At 68.6% G+C, this 22,457-nt stretch overlaps 10 protein-coding genes across 10 annotated transcripts in view; 3 read left to right on the forward strand and 7 right to left on the reverse strand.

Annotated features, from left to right (window-relative positions):
* Window positions 1-330: 330 nt before the first annotated feature.
* CHLNCDRAFT_134036 (hypothetical protein) lies at window positions 331-3,538 on the reverse strand (the record flags this gene model as incomplete). Its single annotated transcript, XM_005847760.1, has 10 exons — window positions 331-646; window positions 787-942; window positions 1,078-1,204; window positions 1,342-1,478; window positions 1,616-1,750; window positions 1,955-2,133; window positions 2,266-2,382; window positions 2,520-2,593; window positions 2,732-3,263; window positions 3,383-3,538. 10 exons carry the CDS (start codon window positions 3,536-3,538, stop codon window positions 331-333), a joined length of 1,929 nt encoding a protein of 642 aa, XP_005847822.1.
* Window positions 3,539-3,728: 190 nt separating this feature from the next.
* On the forward strand, window positions 3,729-4,708 carry CHLNCDRAFT_134037 (hypothetical protein; the record flags this gene model as incomplete). Its single annotated transcript, XM_005847602.1, has 5 exons — window positions 3,729-3,846; window positions 3,923-4,092; window positions 4,253-4,335; window positions 4,498-4,542; window positions 4,648-4,708. 5 exons carry the CDS (start codon window positions 3,729-3,731, stop codon window positions 4,706-4,708), a joined length of 477 nt encoding a protein of 158 aa, XP_005847664.1.
* Window positions 4,709-4,914: 206 nt separating this feature from the next.
* Window positions 4,915-5,938, reverse strand: CHLNCDRAFT_11099 (hypothetical protein; the record flags this gene model as incomplete). The annotated part of the gene is made up of 5 exons (XM_005847761.1): window positions 4,915-4,953; window positions 5,073-5,209; window positions 5,328-5,472; window positions 5,587-5,630; window positions 5,728-5,938. Coding segments are annotated over 5 exons (576 nt in total), but the record flags the coding sequence as incomplete, so codon positions are not given.
* Window positions 5,939-6,297: 359 nt separating this feature from the next.
* Window positions 6,298-7,857, reverse strand: CHLNCDRAFT_31142 (hypothetical protein). Its single transcript, XM_005847762.1, has 6 exons — window positions 7,776-7,857; window positions 7,579-7,686; window positions 7,411-7,473; window positions 7,056-7,184; window positions 6,565-6,777; window positions 6,298-6,431 (listed from the first exon to the last, which is right to left on the reverse strand). The coding sequence occupies exons 1-6, from the start codon at window positions 7,818-7,820 to the stop codon at window positions 6,423-6,425; spliced, it is 567 nt and encodes a 188-aa protein (XP_005847824.1). The 5' UTR covers window positions 7,821-7,857; the 3' UTR covers window positions 6,298-6,422.
* Window positions 7,858-8,124: 267 nt separating this feature from the next.
* On the forward strand, window positions 8,125-9,880 carry CHLNCDRAFT_52380 (hypothetical protein; the record flags this gene model as incomplete). Its single annotated transcript, XM_005847603.1, has 5 exons — window positions 8,125-8,625; window positions 8,869-9,028; window positions 9,189-9,299; window positions 9,523-9,647; window positions 9,827-9,880. 5 exons carry the CDS (start codon window positions 8,125-8,127, stop codon window positions 9,878-9,880), a joined length of 951 nt encoding a protein of 316 aa, XP_005847665.1.
* A 523-nt stretch (window positions 9,881-10,403) lies between these two features.
* Window positions 10,404-12,057, reverse strand: CHLNCDRAFT_52381 (hypothetical protein; the record flags this gene model as incomplete). Its single annotated transcript, XM_005847763.1, has 5 exons — window positions 10,404-10,603; window positions 10,809-10,893; window positions 11,139-11,304; window positions 11,526-11,785; window positions 11,914-12,057. The coding sequence occupies 5 exons, from the start codon at window positions 12,055-12,057 to the stop codon at window positions 10,404-10,406; spliced, it is 855 nt and encodes a 284-aa protein (XP_005847825.1).
* Window positions 12,058-13,005: 948 nt separating this feature from the next.
* CHLNCDRAFT_52382 (hypothetical protein) lies at window positions 13,006-16,825 on the forward strand (the record flags this gene model as incomplete). The annotated part of the gene is made up of 7 exons (XM_005847604.1): window positions 13,006-13,102; window positions 13,937-14,074; window positions 14,385-14,545; window positions 14,639-14,896; window positions 15,066-15,653; window positions 15,839-16,306; window positions 16,421-16,825. The coding sequence occupies 7 exons, from the start codon at window positions 13,006-13,008 to the stop codon at window positions 16,823-16,825; spliced, it is 2,115 nt and encodes a 704-aa protein (XP_005847666.1).
* A 447-nt stretch (window positions 16,826-17,272) lies between these two features.
* On the reverse strand, window positions 17,273-17,422 carry CHLNCDRAFT_17999 (hypothetical protein; the record flags this gene model as incomplete). Its single annotated transcript, XM_005847764.1, has 1 exon — window positions 17,273-17,422. A coding segment is annotated over one exon (150 nt), but the record flags the coding sequence as incomplete, so codon positions are not given.
* A 2,128-nt stretch (window positions 17,423-19,550) lies between these two features.
* Window positions 19,551-20,958, reverse strand: CHLNCDRAFT_134045 (hypothetical protein; the record flags this gene model as incomplete). Its single annotated transcript, XM_005847765.1, has 6 exons — window positions 19,551-19,583; window positions 19,702-19,850; window positions 20,022-20,154; window positions 20,391-20,438; window positions 20,569-20,660; window positions 20,883-20,958. The coding sequence occupies 6 exons, from the start codon at window positions 20,956-20,958 to the stop codon at window positions 19,551-19,553; spliced, it is 531 nt and encodes a 176-aa protein (XP_005847827.1).
* Window positions 20,959-21,488: 530 nt separating this feature from the next.
* Window positions 21,489-22,457, reverse strand: part of CHLNCDRAFT_134046 (hypothetical protein) — a gene marked incomplete at both ends in the record, with an annotated part of 8,141 nt that continues 7,172 nt past the window's right edge. Inside the window, 3 exons of the mRNA XM_005847766.1 lie at window positions 21,489-21,828; window positions 22,060-22,160; window positions 22,349-22,423. Of these exons, the coding sequence (XP_005847828.1) occupies window positions 21,489-21,828; window positions 22,060-22,160; window positions 22,349-22,423 (516 nt within the window). The remainder of the gene's footprint in view (window positions 21,829-22,059; window positions 22,161-22,348; window positions 22,424-22,457) is intronic.

Raw genomic sequence — 22,457 nt, forward strand, 5'->3', positions numbered from 1 at the left:
AGCACGTGGTGCATGCCTGCAGCTGGAAAAGCTTGCCGCCTGCCGCACGTGCTGCCCTGCCCCTGCAGTCCACCGGCGGCACAGTGACGGGCGAGGTGGTGGCGGCAGTTGACCAGGAGCTGGCGGCGCTCAGCGGCGCCCCCGCCAAGCTGCCCTGGGCCAGCGTCGGACGGCGACGGTGACCCGGGCTGACCGCTGGATCGGTTTTGCACTCGACATGGCAGCGGGTGCGCACAGATGAAAGCAGCAGGCTGTAAAGCAAGCGCACAGTGTCCCAGTTTGAGTCCCGTTTGAATAGCAGAATGAGGAATGGTGGACAAAGAGGTGGGCCTACTCCTCTGCAGCCCCCACCCTCCAGGCCCCCGCCCGAGCGGCGGCTGCCTTGGCCCGAGCAGCCGCTGCCTCCTGCTCCCCCATGGCGATCAGGCTCCTCAGGTGGGCATAGTCGGGGCATGCCTGTGGCGCCAGGTCTTTGCAGTAGCAGATCCATTGCACCAGCCAGGCGGGCACGCGGCCCGCCTTCACCAGCTGGCTCCACTTGGCGGAGCGCCGCTGCTCCATGAGCGCCAGCTCCCGAGGGCCCCAGTAGGTGATCTCGCACGGCTCGCCCCCGGTGTCCAGCTCCCGGCTGTCCTTGGTGACCGCCCTGAACAAAGATGGAGCAGGCAGGCAAGTGAAATCTGGGGCTCGAGGGTGACGATGTGACTGCCAGCCCCGGCACGTGTGCAGGCGCTCGACAGCTCGGCCCCGGCTGCTGCGGGCGGGCCGTCCCTTGTCCACCCTCACCAGGGCATTTCATCCAGTGCCAGGTCCAGGAATGTGTAGCCCAGCGCCTCGCAGTCGTCGCGCAGCCCCGGCCGCACGCTCAGCAGCGCGGCGGTGGCGGCAAAGTCGGGGGTGCCCACAAAGGACTGGGGCTCGCCCACGGTGGCAGCGTCAAACCTGTTTGTGCAGGGGTGTGGGTGCATAGCACAGGGCAAGAAGCCTGTGTGAGCGACGGAAATGCACCGCTGCGGCAGGAGGAGCGGGTAACCTTGATAGGTGCAGCTGCTGGCTGGCAGCGCAGCCCTGGCCCACCTGGAGGCAAAGCCAAAGTCGATGAGCACCACAGGTGGCGCCACGGCTCCCGCGGGGCTGACAACCAGTGAGTTTGCTGCCTGGGTGTTGAAGCTGCGCGCCACGCAGAAGTTGGAGGGCTTGATGTCTGCGGGGGAGCAGGATGGCAGCGCCGTCGCCTGCTGGTTAGCCTGGAGTGGCTTGCGGGCGAGGCCAGGCACACAGGGCGCTGCTCAGGCAGCCTGCTCCTGGCTGGGTCGCCCACACATCCACCCGCCCACCCACCGTTGTGCACAAAGCCCTGGGAGTGCAGGCCCTCCATGGCCGCCAGCATGCCGCGGGCATACGCGCCCAGTGCCGGCCGCGCCAGGTCCCGCTGATTCAGGGAGTGCACGCTGGGGCCCAGCAGCGACAGCGTGATCCTGCAGGGGCGGCGGCGCCAGGGCCGGCAGCGCTGTGCATGCTTGTGTGGGCGTGTACCAGGGCAGGGGATGCTGGATGGGGTGGTGGCAACGCGTGCATTGCCCTGCAGTGCTCCATGGTGCCACCCGGGACTCACCAGGGCGCCACGCCGTCGCCCAGCCTGACCAGGCCAAACTCAAAGGCCTCGGCCATCCAGGGCAGCGCCTCGCCGCTGGCCGCCAGATGGGCATAGGTATTCCATTCGGTAGCAAAGGTGGTCCAGGAGAAGTCCCTGAACACGCAGGATGTGCAGTGGAAGAAAAGGCAACCACTCAGCCATCAGAGGAGCAGCACAGGGCACCCACCAGTGAGAGCTGGGGCAGGCAGGCTGGCGGGCGAGTGGGGTTCAGCAGTGCTGCTGGCAACGCAAGCGGCGTGGGTGCTGCAGGAGGCTATCCACCGAGCCCCCAGCCAGGCACTGCCTGACGAGCCTCACCGGTGCCCCTCAATCAGCGTGAAGGTGTTGCCCAGCTTGAGGGCCACGCAGCGGCCGCTGGGCGTGTGCTGCGCCGGGTAAACCACGCCCAGCCCGCCGCTGCCCGCCTTCTTGGGCTGCAGCTGGTAGTCGCAGATGGACTCAGGTGGTGGCGGCGTGGAAGAGTGCTTGGCCGTGCCCTGGGGGTGCAGGCAGGCGGGGAAAGTGAGAGGCTGCAGGCAGGGAGGCGAGCAGGCACAAGGGGACCGGCTGGGGGCTGCCAGCCCGCTGGGTGCTTGCCTACAGCTCGTTGCTGCACATCCCACACCCACCCCAGTAGAGGAAGGGCTCGGGGGGCTGTCTGCGATGCCGCCGCTGTACCCGGACCAGCCCAAGTGCTCCTCGGTGCGCTCCCAGTCGTCTGCGTTATCAAAATCCTGCTCAATGTCCTGCGCGGAAAGCCAGGTGACCGCGGCAGCCGCAGCACCCAGTAAAAGGAGGTCGAGCTGCGATGCCATGCTGGTCAGTGCAGTGGTGCAGAGTTCCTGGCACTGGCCCAGCCAAAACACAGGTGGCTGGCCCCTACCCCCTTGAGCAGGTTGATGTGGGTGGCTTCGTTGGTGGTGGGCGGCGGGCAGTCGGCAGCCAGCTGGGGCACATCTAGTGGCCAGCAGAAGGGGCCATGGCGGGCCGCAGCGGCAGGCATGCTGGCAGCAGCGGCAGCGCAGGCATGCGGCAGCAGCGGGGCGGGCGAGGTGGTGGGCGGGTGTTGGTGGTGGGCGCTGGTCGCGGCGGGACCGGTCGGGGCGGGAGCAGGAGCGGTGACCACGCCCCAGCTGGTGGGTGCTGGCGGCACAGCGGCAGCGGGGCCCTCTGCCAGCTCTGCGGCGCTGGTGGGTGCTGCGCCATTGGCTGGGCTGGCGCTGTCGGCCACATCCTGTGTGGGCTCCACATCCAGCAGGTCAGCCTGGTCCTCGCCCACAGTAGTAGGCGCAGGGCTGTCCAGCTGCATGGTGCCTGGCACTGCTGCTGCCTCGTATGCTGGCTGAGTGCTGGCCACGGGCTGGGTGGCGGGCAGCTCGCCGTCACCGTCCAGGCCCAGCAGTTCACCCACTGCAGCCTCCAGGTCCACAGCCGCCTCCTCGGCCAGGCTGGCGGTGGCCAGGTGCAGCTTGGGCGCAGTCGTGGCGATGGTGGGTGCCGGGGCATCAGCGGAAGCGAGCGCCGCGGGCTCGGCCGGAAGCGCCAGCGCCAGCGTGGTGGCAGACGGCTCCAGCTTGGCCCGCTTGGCCGCTGGAGGCGCCGCCTCCGTGTCGGTGTCCTGTGGATGCTGCGCGGCAAGGCAAGGCGTCGATGCAGCAGGCAGGGCTGGTCAGCGGCGGTCTTAGCGCTGGTCAACCAACCGGCGGCGGGCAGAGCACCTCGTCCGCCGGCGCTGCGGCGGCTCACCGCTGCCCTCGTTGCCCTCTCCTGCTCGCCAGCGCTGTCTTCTGCCACCTCCTCAGGCTGCTTGCGCTTTGGGGTGGGACCCAGGCGCTGGGCCACCACCTCCTCGAGCAGGCCCTCCACGGCTGCTGCCAGGGAGTCGGAGGGAGAGGTGCCCATGGAGCTGAGCAGGCCAGGCTAGGGAGCGAGATATTGCACAGAGGATGCATGAGCCGAGGGAAGGAGGTCTGTTTTCGTGGTTTCTTCCTGGCATGGGCTCCAACGTGAACGTTTCCTGCCCTTCTTCTGCATCCTCCTGGTGACCCTGCCAAGCCTGTGTGGCCCACAGCCCCACAGAGGCCAGCCAGCCATGTCGCTATTCAACGGCTCCAGCTTCGGCCTGGGCGCAGCTGCAGCCAAGCCCCTGGACCCGGCGGCCGAGATCTCCCGGCTGCTCAACCAGCACTCCCACCACTGGCAGACGCTGGGTAGGGCAGCGGCCGCCACTCGCCGTCGCCGCTCCCCGCTGCGAACCTTGAGCGCTCGTGCCCTGCCTGTGTGCAGAGAAGGAGATCGCGGCTGTTCGGGCCAAGCAGGCGGCGGGGGAGAAGGCGCTTGCGGCCGCAGTGCAGGCCAAGGAGGAGGCGCGCCACTTCGCGGTTGCCGCAGACCAGGAGGCGGTGCGCCTCGAGGCGGAGGCCGAACATTGCCGCGCAGAGCTGCAGTCCAGCCAGGTGAGGGTAGGGTAGGGCTAGTGCAATAGCGCAGGCCAATAAGGGTTCTTGGTGAGACGGAGCTGCTCTGGGACTGCCGGCACCCATGGGACCCCGGGACACTCGCTCGCTGCCGCCCCCGCTGCTCATACTGCCCGTTGCGCCATGGATGCTGGCACAGGCAGCCAACAGCAAGCTGCTGGAGAGTGTGGAGGGACTGAAGCAGGAGCTGGCAGGCATCAACAGCGTGGCCGACCAGGCCAGGTAGGCGTGCGGCTGGTGCGGCAGTGGGGGAGGTGTCCGCCCGCCTTCCTGCCCTCCTTGCACAGGCCAGCCCAGCATGTGACATATGTCCCAGAGGGAGGGACCTGAGCTGCAGCCGTTCTCTCCACCATGTGTCTCCTTCTTTCCTGCTGTGTGCTGCAGGCAGGCCTTCCAGAACGAAGTGGCGGGGCTTGTGGCGGAGCTGAAGTGAGCTGCAGATGGGGAACAGCAGCACGCATGCACACACGGGGCTGCGCAGCGATGCAGACGGGTGATTGGCAAGCCTGGCTGTGCCTGTGCCTGGCGCTGCAGGAAGCTCAAGGAGGGGCACCCAGGTGCTTTCTTCACAGAGCCCACAGCTGGAGGCCACTGAGGGGATGCGGAGCATGGCTGGCTGTTTAGGCTGACAACACACTTGCCTGTCGGCGCTGTGCATCGCAAGTTCACCCGCGCCCCCAATCAAAATTGCAGTCTCATGTCCTTCCTCCTTACTTTGCTGCCCCTATTGTAACAGCATTGACTCAAGGACCCCGCTCACTCCTTCCGCCTGCTGTTGCCCGCCGCTTGCCGGCTCCCCATAAACCAGCCCAGCGCCTCCTTGGCAATGCTGGGCGGCACCTGCACCCAGAGCCATGCACGGTATTGGAAAGGCATGATGAGGCACACCATGCCTCCTGCTTTCATGCACAGAGCAAGCCTGCACCCTGGGGTTTGCAGCACCAGGCGGGCCCCCTCACCGTGTGCGGCCCATCAAACTCGCTGTACACCACCGCATAGCCGGCAGCCTCCAGGTGGGGCACCAGGCGGCGCGAGCAGTAGGCAATCCTCAGCACGCGGTCGTGCTGGCCGTGGGAGATGTAGACCAGGGGCCTGCCTGCAGGGGTGCGGTGGGCAGGGCGGGGAGAGGGAGGGACAGGACTGTGGAAGAGAGCCGGAGACTGTGGTTTGGCCCATGCCTCCTCGCCTCCCCACCGCATCGTCAGCGCTCGCACCCACTGTGGCGGGCGGGCGCATGAATCCGGGGCTGAAGGCGGCCATGTGCGTGAGCAGGTCGCCGTTGGCCACGCCTAGCGACAGCGCGTAGCTGGCGCCGTCGCTGAAGCCGCTGGCGCAGATGCGGCGTGGGTCCACGCTGTACTGCACACATGAGGCGGCCTACGGCGGCGCGGTGGTGGGGCGGCGGCAGAGGCAGCACAGGCGGGGGGCACAGCAGCATTGGGGCACGGAAGCGCAGGCAGCTGGGCTAGGGACCTGGTCAAAGGTTTGCTGGAGGGCTTTGTTGATGAAGGCCACATCTGCACGGGGCAGACAGCAGGCCATCCACCAGCTGCCCGAGATCGAGCCGGAGGGGCGGAGGAAGGCGTAGCAGCCAGGCAGCCTGATGCACCCCACCTGGGCCGTACCCGCCCCTCAGCATGTCCCAGGTGCTTCCCTTGCTCTGGGGGCTGAGCAGGAGGCAGCCAAATGCGTCGGCGTGGCCGACCAGGTGGCTCAGGCCACCCTGGGCGTCGCCGCCGGCGCCGTGCAGAGAGAGGATGAGCGGCGTCGGCGCTCCCGGGCTGTAGGTGGCAGGCACGTAGAGCAGGGCGCCCCGCTGGCCCTCATTGGGCACCACCAGCTTCTGGAGCTGGCCCACGGCGCCTCTGATGGCGGGCCACTGCTGTTTGGCACCAGAGGGGGGCGCGGCTGCTGTGAAGCGGCCGCTGCTGAAGGCTGCCTCTGAGGTGGCCCGCGCCATGGTGTGAACATGAGCAGTACTCCTCATCAGCATGCCTGATGCTCAACCTTGGATGCAACATTGTTCTTTCTTCATGCGATGCCCAGCTTCCCCCTTCCTGCACCAGCCCCGCCCTGCCTCTCCCCCTTGTGTCATGCGTGTTTGCATGGTTGTTGACTTGTACACCTATAGCACGAGAAGCCTGAAAGCAAAGACAGGCAAGCAAAAAAACCGAAAAAGGGGCTCGCTACGGAGCGTCTCAAAACCGCCAGTCAATGCGGCAAATGCTGACAGCCATGTAGCCGTGGCGAGGACATCAGGCCGTCTGATGCTGCTGCCGGTAGTCCGCAGACTGTAAAACGCCCGTGGCTTACGAGCCCTGCAGGACACAGCAGCAACCCGCATCATGAGCGCCTGCAGGGACACCGTCGCCAAGCGCCCGACCGCCGCGAGTGCCACTTCCGCTGCTGCCCCCCAAGCGCGCTGCAGCATGCACCAGCGTGTTGGCGCACCTGGAACTTGCTGTTGGGGAACTTGGCACGGGCCTCCTCCAGGGAGGGGCGGGTGTCGGCCTGCCAGAAGTTGATCACCTCTGTGCACTGGTTGAGCAGGAGCACCTTCTCGCGCTCGCCGATCCAGGTGCGCGCGTCCAGCGACGCCTTGAGCTCCTCCCACGCATCCTTGCGCGGCCAGAAGAAGTACTCGGTCACGGGGCTGCGCTGGCCCTGCAGCGCGCAGCGGGAGGCGTGGCGGGGCAGGCAGCACAGGGAGATGCGGTGAGACGGGCGCTTTGTGGCAGCAGAGGCATGATGAGCTGGAGCTCCTCCCAGCCTCAGCTGCGCGGCCCCCTGCCTCTCCCGCTCTCTCGCGCTGCCGCTCCGCCGCCCTGGCTGCCCCAGCTGCTCCCTTCTCCCCTTTCCCCAGCCCGGCAGCCAGCCAGCCAGCCCACGCCCAGCCCCAGCCAGCGCAACAGCGCCACATCAGCGCCACATCGGCGCCGCACCTGGTGGAACACCTGGTCCACCGCCACCGCGATGTTCTTGTCCAGCCACAGGAAGTTGAGGGAGAACTCGGCGGCGTCGGTGGGCATGCCCTCCGCAGCCTGCAGCTTGGCCAGCTTCTCGGCAAAGCTCTGCAGCAAGGGGGGCAGGGAGGCGTGGGAGGGAGGCACGAGGAGGGTGGAGGGGCGGGCACGAGGGCGCGCGATGCTGGGCTGGGGCCGGCAGCAGGCGTCACGGCATGGCCCGCAGGCGATCGTCATGCATGCATGCACGCAGCAACAGCGCAAGCCACGCCAAAAAAACCAGCGGCGCGCCAAAAGCACAGCAGCAGCCAGCCAGCCAGCTTGGGCGCCTCACCGAGCTGGGCGCCTCCTCCACATACTCCTCCTCGTCGGTGGACACCTCCTCAACCTCCTCCACCTGCAGCAGTGTTCTAACAGGGTGTAAATCGCGCGCTGCAGGGCAGACTGCGAGCCGCCGCTGAGCCGGCCCGACCCCCGCCTGCGCCGCCGCCCGCGCCCGCACCTCTGCGGCTGCTGCGATGATAGACTGCCTGCTGTGGAAGTGCATGGCGCGTGCCGGCGCCCGGAAGGCTAGCTGCCGGGCCTGTGGCCTGCCAGCCGACCGCGCGGCCTGCAGGGGCATCCAGGCGGCGCGCCGGTGTAAGCGACAGACTGCACGGCCACAAGCATGGGTGATGGCGCGGCACCTCTGGTGCCCACCTGCACTGGACGGGCGGCAGCACGAGCCACAAGCATGGACGCCATGCTGCCTGTTGCTGCTCAAGTATATGCACGACGGGACGGAGGGGCCGGTAGAGAGGGAGCGAGCCGCAATGCACAATGTTCATGTGGCGCAAGGGGTGGGTAGGCCAGCTCATCCCCGGCCGAAATGCCGTCCACCCAGGCGATTATCCAGTGCATTGGTGCATCGCCTTGAGGCGGTGCTGCTGGAGCCGGCGAGCTGGCCGGACGAGCCCCTCGGCTTTGAGGTCTTGCCCCCACAAACATGGCAGGAGGCGTGGCACAGCAGTGTGGGCACGCCCTGGGCTGGCTGCCACGCCCCATCCGGATGCAGGCCCAGCCCAAGGCGGCCCCGGCATCGGCGCTGCCAGCCAGACGGCAGCCCTTGCGTCCGCGCAAGGCGTCGCCGCCCGAGCAGCCGCAGCTAGCCCCGCGGCAGCAGGCCGACGCGCGGCAGCCCCCACTCGCCTGCTCGCCCGCGCCGTCGTCGGCGCCCTCCACGGCAGCGGTCGCCTGTGCCGCGGCGGCGCTGGGCCTGGGCGGCCTGCTGGCCGCCGCGGGTCCCGCCGCCGCCTCGGAGCTGCTCAGCGGCCTGCAGGCGGGCGCCTTCATCCCCGGCCTGGTGGGCGACGACCCGCTGAGGGAGGGCTTCATCCAGGCCCTGCTGCTCATCTTCTTCTCCGAGATCGGCGACAAGACGTTCTTCATCGCGCTGCTGCTGGCGCTGCAGCAGCCGCGGTCGCTGGTGTTTGCGGGCACCTTTGGCGCGCTCGCCGTCATGACCGTCATCTCAGTGGGCCTGGGCCGCGTGCTGCACCTGCTGGACGAGGTGAGGGCGGCGCTGGGGGCAGGGCCGAGGGCGCCACTGGAGGCTGGCCGCTGAGCTGAGGCGCAGTGTGCGAGCTGGGGCTGCGCAGCCCGTGGGATGCCGCAGCGGGAGGGAGCAGCGCGGGCAGCGGCCAGCTGCTGCCGCCCGCACGCCATTGGAGCCCGCTAGGCCACGGGGGCCCGCCTGGCGGCACCCACACACCAGCGGCCCCGCCCCCCCCCGACCCCCCTGCCTGCCCCGCAGGTGGTGCCCAACGCGGGCGGCCTGCCGCTGGACGACCTGCTGGCGGTGGCGCTGCTCACCTTCTTTGGGGTGCAGACGCTGCGCAGCGCGGCAGACGCCGACAGCAAGGCGGCGGAGGAGAAGGAGGAGGCGCAGGAGGTGGTGTCCGCCTTTGGCAGCGGTGAGGCGCGCCGGCGGGGTGGCGCGCCTGCATGCCTGCCGCCTGGCCGGCTGGTGAACCGGCCCAGCAGGGCGGCCCCAGCATGCGCGGCGCCCTGCGCTCAGGCAGGCAGGCCCCTCGCGTCGCTGCGCGCCTGATGACTGCCTGCCTGCCCCCGCAGGCGCTGCGCTCACCATGGTCGCCTCCACCTTTGCGCTCGTGTTTGCCGCCGAGTGGGGCGACAAGTCGTTCCTGGCAACCATCGCCCTGGCCGCCGCCTCCTCGCCCACCGGTGCGCCTGCTGGGCCTGCCTGGCTGGCTGGCCGGCCATCTGTCTGCAGCTGGCTGGTCGGCCAGCTGTTGGCGGCTGCGGGGTTGAATGCAAAGCGGGGCACGGCCCCCGGCTGCCTGCTCCTTCTGCTTCTGCTTCCCTGGCTGCATGGGGCCGCGGGCGTTCCCGCCCAGCCTGCTCGTGACGCCCCTCCCTGCACCGCCGCCCGGGCGTGTCGCCGCAGGCGTGGTGCTGGGGGCGGTGGCGGGGCACGGTGTGGCCACAATCATTGCCGTGCTGGGGGGCAGCATCCTGGGCAGGTACCTGGATGAGCGGGTGGTGCAGTACGTGGGGGGCTCGCTGTTCCTGGTGAGCGCCCCGCCTGGGCTGGACTGTGGGCCGGGTTGGGCTGGGCCCGCAGCCTAGCATCAAGGCTGGCTGCCAGTGCCGGCAGCGAGGTGGCGAGCCTCCAGCCTTCCACCGCCTGCGCCTGCATGCTTTCGCTTTGCCCGCGCTGTAACAAGTTGCAAGTGCTGCCCACCCTGCAGGTGTTTGCTGCGGCCTCCATCTACGACATTGCCACCGGGGCGGCGGTCCAATGATACATGCGTCTTGCCACCCCCTGCCGGCCTTGACAGCACCCTTGGGCTGCCGTCGACATCGCTGAACTGCACCCCACCAGCCTCTGTCCTCCTCTCCTGTCGTTGCTGGAATCTGGCCGCCGCTGCCTGGTGCCCTCTGTCCTGCCCCTTGATGATGCTCCTGCGCTGTCCCTCCCTCCCCTCACACATTGAGCCCCCGTTTTCCACACGCCCTGGGGTGTGCCAATTACATTCATTGACTGTGTATCAACAGCATTGCAAATTCTCGAATCAGCAATGGGCGGGGGGGAGGCGAGGGATCAGTACCGGTGAAGAGAAGGGGAGAGCAGGGAGTGTACAGAGCGGGGCGCTGCACGCTTGGCGGGGTAGGGGGCCACAATGCAGGCCAGCACAGGGGTAGGAGCGGGGCTCCACTGTCCACTTTGGGTCTAGAGAATCAACCTGCCATTGTTTTATAGAAGCAGCCGACGGCGTGGCAGCAGGCAGCCCGGGGCGGCGCGGTCGCCCGCAGCGGGTGCTCCCCTCAGCGGAAGAGCGGCAGGAGCGCGTACTCCACATAGAACAGGGCCCAGGAGAACATGTACGCCCTGCTGATGTCCTTGGGGCTGGACAGGTCGGTGCGGCACGCGCGCCACAGCAGAAGCGCGCCCAGCGCCACGTGGGCGACGGTGGTGGCGGCCCGGCTCCACGCCAGCTCCGACTGCAAGCCCACCGCGATGGCGCCTGTGCGGGAGGCGGGCGGCGGGAGCGCGGGAGAAGGGGCTGGTGAGCAGGGGCTGGCGCTGGTGGCTGCGCATCCCTTGGTCTGCTGGGAGGGGAAGGGCGGATGGATGCGCCCCTGCGCTGCCGCTCCCCGGCGCCGCGTCAGGCTCGTTGATCGTTGAGCAGCCACCCCCCGCACACACACCAGCAGGTGGGGACAGCTCACCAGCATATGCTGCCTCCAGGATGGCAATGCACGCCCAGAAGACGCGCTTGGGGCCCAACCGCACGCTGAGCGTGCGCACCCCCGCCTGCAGCCGGCAGCGCCGCAAGCCGTTGGGCGCAACGGCTGGGCGGCGGGCCTGGGCTCTCGAGCCCCCTCCCATTCCCTCCACATCTGCCTGCAACTGCGCCTACCCACGCCCATCTGCATCTCTGCCGCCACCCAGGCCACCCAGCCACCACGCACGAAGCATGCCCCGCCAGCCAGGCCAGCCAGCAACATGCCCCACCAGGCAGGCAAGCCAGCAACAGCCAGCACCGTGCCCCCTCCCACCTGCCGGTCCCCCGCAATGTCGGGGATGTCTTTGAACAGCGCAATGACCACCGAGAAGAGCAGCATGAAGGCGGTGGCAAAGGCGATGGGGCGGGTGATGGCGGGTGCGGGTGAACCCAGCGCCAGCTGCATGTGCCAAAAGAAGCCCAGCTGCACCAGCACCGCCCTGCAGCGCGAGGGAGGGAGGGAGGCGCGGGCGGGGCACGGCACGGGCTGGTTGGTGGGAGGCAACGAGGCGGCGGCGGGCGGCGGGAGGCAGGCAGGCACGCCGCCTGCCATCCCTCTCGCCGGCCCTCCGAGGCGCTGCGCGGTGGGGGGTGCACAGACACGCCAGGCAACCGGCGGCTGGCGGCCGGCGCCTGGCGTTCACCAGCGAACATCGATCACCTGACCGCCAGGATGCACGCCGCCGCCAGCACCGGGCTGCGCTTCCAGCGCAGGCCCGGCAGATCAGTGGAGTATGCGATGCCCAGCAGCAGGCTGCCGCCCAGCGTGCCCAGCAGCGGCGGCGAGGCGGCGGCGGCGCCGATGGCCAGCGAGGCGGCGCCTGTGGCGGCCACAATGGCGCGGCCGGTGGGCGGCGAGAAGTCGCCGGCGGCCAGGGGCAGGTAGGGCTTGTTGACCCGGTCGATCTCAATGTCGTACAGCTGCAGGTGGAAAGCATGTGGCTGGGTGGGTGGCTGGGTGGGTGGGTGGGGGCTCCAGCTGGGAGCGGAGGGGGAACTGGTGGGGAAAGCTTTGAGTTGCTGTGTGTGCCACCTCAGCCGCGGCCCACCTGGTTGATCCCCACGATGCAGATGTTCATGAGCAGGGCGGAGGAGAGGGCCTGCAGGGCGGCCAGCGCCGCGGCGGGCCCCAGCTGGCCGGGCCCCACAGCCAGCGCCGACACGCTGCACACGCTGACCGCGGTGCCCAGCATGGTGTGGGGGCGGCTGAAGCGGTACAAGGCATCCAGCCAGGCGCCCGCCCCCGCCGGCCGCTCCCGCAGCCCGCCCGCAGCCGCCGCCGCCGCTGCGGTCCCTCCCAGCGGCAGCTCGCTGCCACTGCCGCCCCCGGCGCCTACATTGTCGGCAGCTGCCTGCAGGGGCGGCGGCAGCAACCGACGCTGCCGGCTGCGCGGCGCCGCTGGCTGCGGCTGCTGCTGCTGCGGGGACTGCTGCTGGCGATGCTGTCTATGCTGCAGCACAGACCGCGGCTGTGCAGCGCAGGCTTGCAAAGGGGTGCCGTGACCTGCACAGCCAGTGACCAGGCTGCCACTGTGGGCTCGGCCAACGAGCGGCGGCTGCGGCGTTCGGGACAGCCTGCACCAGCGGGCTGCTGCCCGCGGCGCACCTGCGGATCGCAACCTGTGCGCAGAAGCTAGACAAGGGCCAGCGCCCAGGCCTGGCGGCCCAGCCAGGCTCCTGCACCACCACAGGACGGCAGGGCTTGGTGAGTTGAGGCCCAGGGCGGCTGACGGGCGGGCATTATGCAGATCAGGCACCTTGGTTGCGTTCCAGCCATTGCCCAGCTCTCCCGAGCTCCGCCCCAGGCCTAGCTTCAGTGACCGCTGCGATCGGGCGGCCCACACAGCGCCCCAGCCTCGGCACCGAACGATGAATGCACTAGACCGAATCGGTGAATTCACGGATCGGCTGGCGATGGCTTGGCTCATTCTGTACAGCAGCAATACTCCTCCACTCACTCACCTCCAGCCTCCCACAGACGCCCAGCTATTCCACACCGTTGTGCCCCTCTGGGTGCCACGTGTGGGGCGATTCCAGTGCTCCCACCTCTGACGCCTGCCATCATCCGCCTTGCATGCACTAGCTGGCGTGATGACGAGGGCTGGGCGTCTGCCTAACCCGTGATGGCATCCTCGGGACCAATGTTGGTGAGGCGGCACGCTGCGGAGGCTCTTGCACCCGCCGCTGCAGCCGGCCGCGCTGCTGCCACCGCCGCCCGCCCTGTCTCTTGGCTGCGAGGTGTGGCAGCACCCTCCACGCTGCATCCTCTTCTCATCATGCGCTATGAAAAAAACTATGCAAACGGACTTCGGAATGACGTTCTTTTCCGCTTATTGCTTGAGCGCTGATGCCGGGGGAAAACCACTCCCGACCTGTGCACACATAGTATGCACCCCCGCCTGCCGCTGCATCGCCTGCCCTGTTGCACAACTCGCCGGGCATCCAGCCCTTGCCCGAGGGTCAGAAACCTGGGTAGGGTCACTCTAGTCACGGCATACCAGAAGGGGATCCTATTCTGAGCGTGAGGGTCGTCGCCGTTCACAGCGGCGGCGGGCCGCTGACCTCCTCAGAAGTTTGGCCCCGCACATCTCAACCCCACCTCCACCGCCGCATCGCCTGTGCACTTGCCCAGCAGCACTAGCAGCAATTTCCTGCCCCCTGCCTGTGCCACTTGATTCAGGTCACCCCCGGTGCGGCGTCTCGTGCGCCAGCAAACTTGCTCAACTCGGCAACCCGCCCGGTGAACAGGTGAGCTGGTGCTGGCTTGGCAGCGCGGTCGCGCCCTGCATCTACCCCCAGCCTTTCCACGCCACCGCAACACTTCCATACCACCGAGGACGGCCCCCGGGCCTTGTGGCTCGCTGGCCCATACGATTGCGCACAATGAGAGCTGCATGGCAGGGCTGCGGGGGCGCGAGCCGCCGTGCACGGCCGGCTGCGGGCTTCGCCCTGCGCCGGTCTGCCCTGCCAGCCGCGACAACCGCCATCCTCTGCACCCTCATCCCGCCTGCATCTGTCTGCCATTGGCAGCGCGCACCTCTGATCCTGCAGCCCCTCCTGTTTGGTGTGCAGGATTGCCCGCGGCTTCGGTGGCATTGACCCCGGAAGCAGCTCCCACCTTGAGTCTAAGCTCCCCAGTATTTTCTCCCCGCATCTGCTCATACTTTGCAAAATACACTATCAAAGCATCCACCGTGACGAAACGCTATTGTAAGCACCGCCCAGATCGATGCATTGCACTAGGGTGGGCGGTGCTTGGCGGCGGCGGCGGCGGCACAGCATTCTCAGCACGTCCGGGTGTCGCCCACGGGGCCTGCTTGCCCTCCTCTGCACCACCTCGCTGCATACAAAATCGATTGTTGGGCTCTCAGCGGCCCCAACCGCGTTCAGCACGCACCTCGACTCGGTCAGCACAGATAGACATGTGGCCCCCTCGGAGCTCCTGAGAGCCACAGAGGACGGCGACAGGCCGCAATGCACGCCCCGCCGATTTCCGGCGGCGCGGCCCGGGACCCGGCAGGGGCAGGTGGCGGCGCCGGTCCGGCACCGGCGGCAGCTGCGCCTTTCGCTGTGGCACACGGCACGCTGGACAGCAGCGACATCCCAGGCGCCGCCCCCAGAAGGGTCTTGCGTCCGCCACGCAGCGCGCCACAGGTATGCGACTATTCATTCTCGGACCAGGTGCAGCCCAGCCGGCGCCGCTCACCCCAACTGCCACCCAACAACCCCTGTCCAGTGCCCCTTAAACACGCATGCCACCTGCCCCCCGCGCAGCTGCCCGCCGACCCCGGCATGCAGCCACAGCGCCTCACCCGCCAGCGCAACGAGCCGCGGGACCTTCAGCTGAACGTTGCGGACATCCCGGGGGCCAGCCCCGGCGGGCACAGCGACTGGCCGCGCCCCCGCTCCCACCCGCTAGACCCTCTCAACCCTCAGTACCGCTACCTGCCGCCACGCCCACCCGAGGCGCCGCTGCCGCCACCCGCCTTCATACGCAACACGCTGGATGTGAGCGATATTGAAGGGGCCAAGGTGAGTGGGCGGTTGGGCGGGCCGGGAGCAGAGTAGTGCTGCGGTTCCTCCATCCAGCAGCCAAAGTTACGGTGGAGAGGCAAACTATGCAGCAAGGATTGCTCCACAGCCCACAGCACCCTGCCAACCCGTCCCACAGCCAGCCCCGCCTTCCGTTTCCTGCTTGCAGCCGCAGTCGCCCGCCGGCCGGACCCGCCACAGCCAGCCCAGCACCCTGGACAGCTCAGACATCGAGGGGGCCAGCGCGGGGTGGTGCCCGCGCACCCTGTTTGCTGGTCAGGCCAGGGATCTGATGCGGGTGGCGGACATCAGCGGGGCGCGCCCCCAGGCCAAGGACAAGCACCTCCAGCTGGCAGCCAGCGGCGGCAGCGGCAGCAGCGGGGCCGCTGAGCCGCACGGCAGCGGCGGGCCGTGGCAGCGCTCGCCGTCGCCGTACGGCGCGAGCCTGGCGGGGGGAGGGGGGTGGCCCCATGCGGCAGCGCCCGGGGTTGGGGTCGCTGTCACGCCAGACTGGCACAAGCGGGTGCAGCAGGCAAAGGTGCAGCAGGCGGAGGTGGCGCGGCAGGCGCGGCACGCAGCAGATGCAGCCATCGGCGCTGCCGCCACCAAGGCAGCAGCGTCCCGCAGCCAGTCTCCCAGCCCCCACCCTGCTGGCAGCTGTGGTTCAGGCAGCAGGGGAGAGGCGGCGGCTGCGGGGCTGGCAGGAATGCTGCAGAGCCTCAAGGCATTTGATCGAGACCGCAGCGGTAGGGTGCAGGTGGGGCGGGGTGAGCGGGAGAGAGGCAGCAGCGCCTCGCCCAGTGAAGCTGAGTGAAGCTGTCCCTCACAGGGCCACAGCTCAGCCGCCGACGCATGCATGGGCCACCACCCAGCAGCCTTGGTTGCCTGCACTGAGCCCCAAGCCTTTCCCTGCCGCATGCCCTTGCGGCGTCCCACCTGCAGGCTGGCGAGTTTGCGTGTGTGCTGCAGCGCGGCGGGCTGGGGCTGTCGCTCAGCGAGGTGCAGCACCTGACGGCCAGCGTGCAGGACAGCCACAGCTGCGTCGAGTACCGCCCCTTTGTGTCCAAGCTCTGGGGCAAGCTGCAGGCGGCAACTGCCGCAGCGCAGGGCCCCGCGCCAGGAGGTGGCGCCACCGGCAGCGCACCAGCCGCCAGCAGCCCGACGTCGCAGCTCCTCCCACAGTTCATTGCGGCCAGGCAGCGGCGGCTGCAGACCAGCGTGGGGGTGGTGCTGGGCCAGCAGCCTGAGGCGCTTGCACGGGAGGCGGCGGAGGTGGTGGGCCTGCCGGGCTACCAGCCATGGAAGGAGCCAGCGCTCAGGGCGTTTGGAAAGCGCATGGAGGGCTACCCGCACCCCGCAGAGTTTGAGAGCTGCTACAGCTTCTGCGACGGCGACTCGCGCTCGGCGCAGGTGGGCGGGCGCTGGCGTGGGGCGGTCGGTGTTGCTTCGCAACCCAGCGCAGGCGCCACTGCTGCATGCTTCGCCCCTGTTGATCCCCACTCACAATGCCGTGCTGCAAAGCAGGCTGCCCAGAAGTGGAAGCTCAGCAAGGACCACCAGGCGGCCTGGGGCATGCGGCGCAGGGGCGGCCCAGCGGAGCAGGCGCAGCATGGCGGGGCCGCCAGCAGCACGCTGCCTCCCACCTCACCTGGCGCCCACACTGCGGGGGCCCAGCGCCGCCACCAGCAGCAGCAACAGCAGCAGAGGCTTGCAACGCCAGCAGCTGGCAACCATGCTGGCGCCAGCGCCGCAGAGGCGGCATCGAGCCAGGCGGCAGCGAGCCAGGCGGCACAGGGCCCGGCCAGGGGCACCAGGAGCGCGCCACCCACCGCCAGCTACATGCGCAGAGACAGCCCGCTGCTAGCAGCGGAGCGGGCAGCGCGGGCAGCAGCGCAGCAGGATGTGGAGCTGCTCCGCAGCCTGCAGTGAGCCGGGTGGCAGCAGGAATGGCGGGGCAACAGGGCAGGGCGTGGGTTGAGAGAGGTTGGAGCAGCTTGGGAGACGGGGCAGGGCGCGAAGCGGTTACAAGAGGCGAGGGTGCCTGACAAATGAAGCAATGTAATGGGGAGCAACAGCGGCAAGCATGCGAGGGGCAGGGGCGCACGCGGGGTAGCATACATGGAGGTGAGGGGAGGAAAAATGCGGCGGGCATGCGCTGCAGGGAAAAATGAGTGGCATCGAGGCAGAGCAAGCAAGCAAGCGAAGCAAAACCTGCATGCCAAGGGTTGCGGAGCGGCGCCAAGGGGGGCGGCACTCAGGCTCTGGCCCCAGGGCTGGCGCTCGCTTTGACCCCAGCAGTGCCAGGCCGCCTCATTGCCTGGTGGGCGAGTTTTGTGCCGCCATCGCCGCCCGCTGCTGCGCCGACTCCAGCGCTAGGTAGCCGCCGCTCGACACCATGATTGCCACGGTGGCACCCTGCGCAATCACGCGCGCACGCATGAAGTGCTGCGCCATAGCTGCCTTGCCGTTCTTGAAGGCCACCAGGCCGCCCAGCAGCACGCCGGCCGTGACGGCGGTGCCTGCAGGCGGGGTGGAGCGCGGCGGCCCGGCGGTGAGCGGCGCGCCAAACCCGAGTGCGGAGCCACATCCCAGGGGTGAATTTGCATCCCCCTTTCTGCAGAAGCGCGCGAAACCGACCTACTAGCACCCAGGGGTTGCGTTTGCGGCGTGCCGGTATGATATCGTACTCGGGGGCCTCAGGCTCCATGTTGCTGCCGTCAAAGAGGTCTGAGAGTTGTGTGGTGACCGCAGACAGCGGGCTGGTGGGCTGGCGGGTGTTTTGGCGTCTGGCGGCGCGGCTTGCCGGCACGCGCAGCTTGCGGGATCGCCACTGGGTGATCCTGTTGTAAATTGGTGCTTGGCATGTGGCGGGATGAGTGAGCCGAAAACCTGCGTAAGCCTGCTGGGCCTGCCGCCGCCACCTCCCGGTGGCCGCTGGTGGTCCACATGCTGGGGCTGGGCACCAGCCCCAGGCTACGCTTAGCATGCCGGCTACTGACATTCGTGTGTTCCAATCGGTTATTTCCAAGGGCCTCCAATAGACTCGTCACTCTGGCCGACGCTGCCGCCCTCCCTTCTGCTGCTGCTGCACCTGCATGCCGCCGCGCTCCTCCTGCTCCTCCTCGCTCTCGATTTCCGTCGCCGCCTCTTCCTCGTCCTCCTCATCCAGCCGCCGGAAGATGTCTTCAAGCTCCTGCTGCTTTGCCGTCAGTGAGTCGTGCTTGAAGACCAGCTGAGGCATGTTGCGGGCGCGCAGGGAGTGCGCCAGCGCAGCCTTGAGCTTGGGCATCCTGCGTAGCAAGGGGGCCGGTGGCAGGCCCAGCCGGTCAGCATACTGTGGTGATATTGTGACGCTGGTAGCATGAGTGGCAGGCAGAGGCCGACTGCAGCCTCAGGGTGGGAACAACGCAGGCCCGCCGCGGCTCAAGCCATGAGCCTGAGGCACACTCACTGTTGTGCCAGCTCGTGCTTCAGCGCCACGTGCTGCCCCTTGAAGCTGTCCCACTGGATGAAGGCCTTGAGATTGTCTGGAGACATGCGTACATCCTGCAGGGGGATGGGGGCAGGGCACAGCGGCCGCAGCACAAGAGGCGGCGTTGCGTTTTGGGCACAATGCGGCACGGCGGTTGCAGCTGTTCTATTCGGCTCTCCCAGCAGCGCACCTTGAGGGCAAACCCAAGCTCGCTGACCAGCCGCTCCCGCAGCTTGTCGTTGTGCGTCAGCACCGCGGTCAGCGCATTGACCAGCCGCTTTGCAACTGCACAGGCAGGGCGCGCGCAGCGGGCAGGTCACGAGCCAGTGCTGGCGCACACCCTGCCTCCCGGCAGCAGCAACGAACACTCACATCGTTCTTGGTGCTTGGTGGCTGGCCATATGACCTCTGTGGGGGACCTGCAGGTGAGGAGAAACAAACCAGGGCACCGGTGGGCGACCGCCAGGGGCGGAGCCGGCGCAGATGCAGCCGCCGCTGCAGCACAGCATGCGAGGCCTTCACAGCAGCTCGCCTGTAACTTGGGTCGAATTCGGGGAGCCTCTCAGGCTCCGAATCGGCTGCTGCACGGCTGCGCCTGAACGGCCTGTCCGACCCAGCAGCGGCAAACCCTCTGCTGCCAAGCAATTGGGTGTGTGATGCCTGCAAAAAGCTTCGCAGGCTGATAAGCTCGACAAAGGGCCGCAGAGCGCCGGTGCCGCAAGACATGGCTGTGTTGCAAGCGCCCAGGAGGGAGAGTGCGGTAAGGATGTATGCATATAAGGGCAAAGCAATATTAGATGCGTGAGCGCCTTCCGGCGGCGCCACCTCATTGCCGCCACCGCATCTCCCGTCTGTGCTGGCACCGGCGGCGGCGTGTAGGTCTGTGGTTGGTTGGGTCTTTACATTGCAGGAGAGGGGTGAACGAATGCGCAAGCAGATATGACGTAGCGAGGCAGAGGGACCAGCAGAGGCAAAGTTAGTAGACAGGGCGGGGTCACACGAATACCAGTTTTCGCTAGGGTGTGGCAAGTAAATAACATCATCATTCATTGGCCGGGCACGGGCACGGGCACAGGGTCTGGGCAGCAGGGATTATTGGAGACTAGAGGGCTTGCAGGAGCCTCGGCTGGGCTGGGGGGGGGGCAAACCGGGAGCTCCATCGATGGGAAGGGTGAGCGCCGCTCAGGCGCGGTGGATGAACACGGTGCACGGCGCCTGCAGCACGCGGATCGGATGCGTGTGAAAGCAGGCTTGGAAACGAGCAGGAGCGGCGTCGTAGGCCCCACAGGCTGCTCAGCCAGCCAGCCAGCCAGCATCGGCCAGCGCAGCTCACGTGGTGTGCCACGTAGTCGGACACCGAGCCCAGGCCCAGCATGCCCATGAAGCGGCGGCGGAAGGCGCCCAGCCCGCGGCTGCCCACCACCACCGCGTCCGCCTTGTGCGCGGCGGCATAGTCTGAGATGGTGCGCCCCACGTCGCCCGCTGCACGGGTGGCGGCCGGGGCGGGGAGCAAGGCGCTGAGCACACGAGGGGGTGCAGCGATGAGGCCATGAGAGAACGGGGGCACATGGCATGCATGCCTTGCAGGCAGGGGCAGCCAGCCTCGCTGCCGCCGACGCCAGGCCCTTCCCGGCAGCCGCGCCGCCGGCTCACATGTGGCTGTGTTGGAGGGCAGCGGCACGATCTTCACATTGGCCGGCTTCACGCCCGCCTCCGACAGCAGCATGTCCCGCAGCTTGGCCAGGAAGGCGCGGCTGGAGTCCATGGCTGTGGCGTCTGCCTCCGCCTGCGGCGGCAGGGCAGGCAGCGCGCGCACGGGGAGCAGGGTGGGGAGGCACGCAGGGTGGGTGGCGAGGCAGCGCGAGCGCTGGCGAGGCGAGGAGGGCCAGCATACTTGCAGATAAGCCGCACGACAGCTAAGGCCTGGCAGAGACCTGCCCACACCCGCCTGGCTGCCGCCTCGGTGGAGGGAGCATGCGAGGCCAGGCGGGGCATGCACGGCGGGCAGGGCGGCAGCCCCACCTTGACGCCAGAGGGCAGCACGCCGCCTTCGCCAGAGTTGTAGTCCGCCTGTGGCAGGGAGGGCAGCCGGGAGCGAGGGAGGGGCTTGGGCAGCAGAGCGGCACTGCAGCGCGGGAACCGGGGCGGGATACCACCTGCGCTGGTGGTGCACATGCACTTGCAAAGGGGGCAGGCGCACCTGGGAGGAGGCGGTGGAGTCCAGCACCTGCACCAGGTGCACCTCCTGGCCGCGCTGCAGCAGGTTCCTGGCCGCCCAGGACACGGTGTCGGCTGCAGGGCGGCAGGCGCAGGCGGGCAGGTTGACCAGGCCGCCAGCGGCGGCGGGCGGGCGGCGGAGGCGGCGGCAGCGGGGGAAGCACTGCAGCCCAGCCCGGCGCCTTCTGCTGCACCACGTGGCGCCAGACGCCGGCTGAGGGGCCTGCCCGCAGTCGTGGAGGCCGCGCCCAAAATTTGTCAGTGGCCGAACCGAAACCCAAACGCTCGTGTGCTCACCGGAGATCGCCGAGTCATCCACCGCGACCACAACTCTCTCACTGGGCCCGGAGATGGCAGAGGCTGCGTTGCCCATGGCTTTTGCTGGTCTGGTGTTTGAGGCAAGGGAGCGTGAGTGCAGCTGCAGTGAACGACGGGAGCGTTGGCGAGGCTGGGTTTGGAGCGGAATGCGCGAAACGGGCGCGCTGCCGGCCAGATGTGGCTCCCGCCCGCTGCCTGCCTGGCGGCCTTGCATGCGGCGGCCCCGCCAGTGGACCTGAATCTCGAGCATTACAACAGCGAAAGCAAAGTAGCGCAGCATAAGAATGGCAACACAACAACTGAGGTGTGTAAAATGACACAGGGAAAGGTAAAGAGCCATTATGTATGTTTCAAGGGAAGAGGGATGCAGTGCTTGGGGGAGCGGCGGCGGGGCCTTGGGCGGCGGGGCAACGCGGCCGCCCACCGCACCAGCGGCCAAGCATTTCAGAAAGGGAGGGGAGGATGAAGGCAATGCGGTGGTGCGTTCTCGGGGCCTCCGGCCCCTTCCCTCGGCTGCAGAGTTTATCAGAGTGTTTCAGAGTTTTGGTGCTGGGCGGCGGGCGGCTCACCCGACGTGTGGGGAGGTCACCGCCGGAAGGACTGCGGGCCCTGGGGCGGCTGGCTGTCCAGCACCTTGGGCGTGCTGCCCAGGCTGCCCACCTCCACGCCCACGGAGCTGAGGCCCGACAGAGGCGTCCCCACGTCGCTGATGGTGCGGCTGGGCCCACCGGGCGGCGGCGAGGCGGGGGTGCCCGGCGGCGGCGAGCCGCCGCGGGGGCCGCCGCCCCGGCCGCCGCCGGCCGCGCCCGCGCCCGCGCTGGCCGCCGCCGCCGAGGTGGAGGCCTCGGAGGCGGCGCGCGCCACGCCGCCGCCCTCCGACCCACCCAGCGCGCCCTTGGCCGCCAGTGTGCGCTCCAGCATGTCCCTGCGGCGGCAGGCACAGGGCGTCAAGCACAGGGGGTCAAGCACACGCCTGCGGCAGGGCCGGGCACCGCTCGACAGGCCAGGCCTGCCCCCACGCCCCTCCGCGCCGCCCTCCTGCACCAGGCGCCACACCCTGCCTCCCTCTCTCACGCACCCAGTCCTCCCCTGCCTCCCCGCCCCACACAGCCCTCCCCTGCCTCCCCCCCCCCCCACACACACACACAACACCCACCTCAACTCCGCGATGACCTCCTGGAATCCGGGCCTGTCTGCGGGGGTGTGCGCCCAGCAGCGGTTGACCAGGGGGTAGAAATTGTCCACCTCGCACCAGGTCTGCGTTGGGGGCGGGGGCAGGCACGGGCAGGGCAGGCGCGAGGGCGGCGGCGGTGTGTGGCGGTGTGTTGGGGGTCCCGGGAGGCAGGCAGGCAGGCAGGCATGCAGGCAGGCATGCAGGGGAACAAGTAGGGGCGCGGCTGAGAGCATGCCAAAGGCATGCATGCAGGCATGCATGCGCGCCCCACCTGCCAGTCTGGTCCCGGCAGCTTCTCCCGCGGCGGCAGCTCCAGGCGGCCGCCCTCCGACACAATGGTGACAACCTGCCAGGGGTTGGTGGCGCCCCACGGAAACTCC

This window comes from Chlorella variabilis (genome assembly GCF_000147415.1).
Source record: "Chlorella variabilis unplaced genomic scaffold CHLNCscaffold_10, whole genome shotgun sequence".
NCBI classification, from domain to species: domain Eukaryota; kingdom Viridiplantae; phylum Chlorophyta; class Trebouxiophyceae; order Chlorellales; family Chlorellaceae; genus Chlorella; species Chlorella variabilis.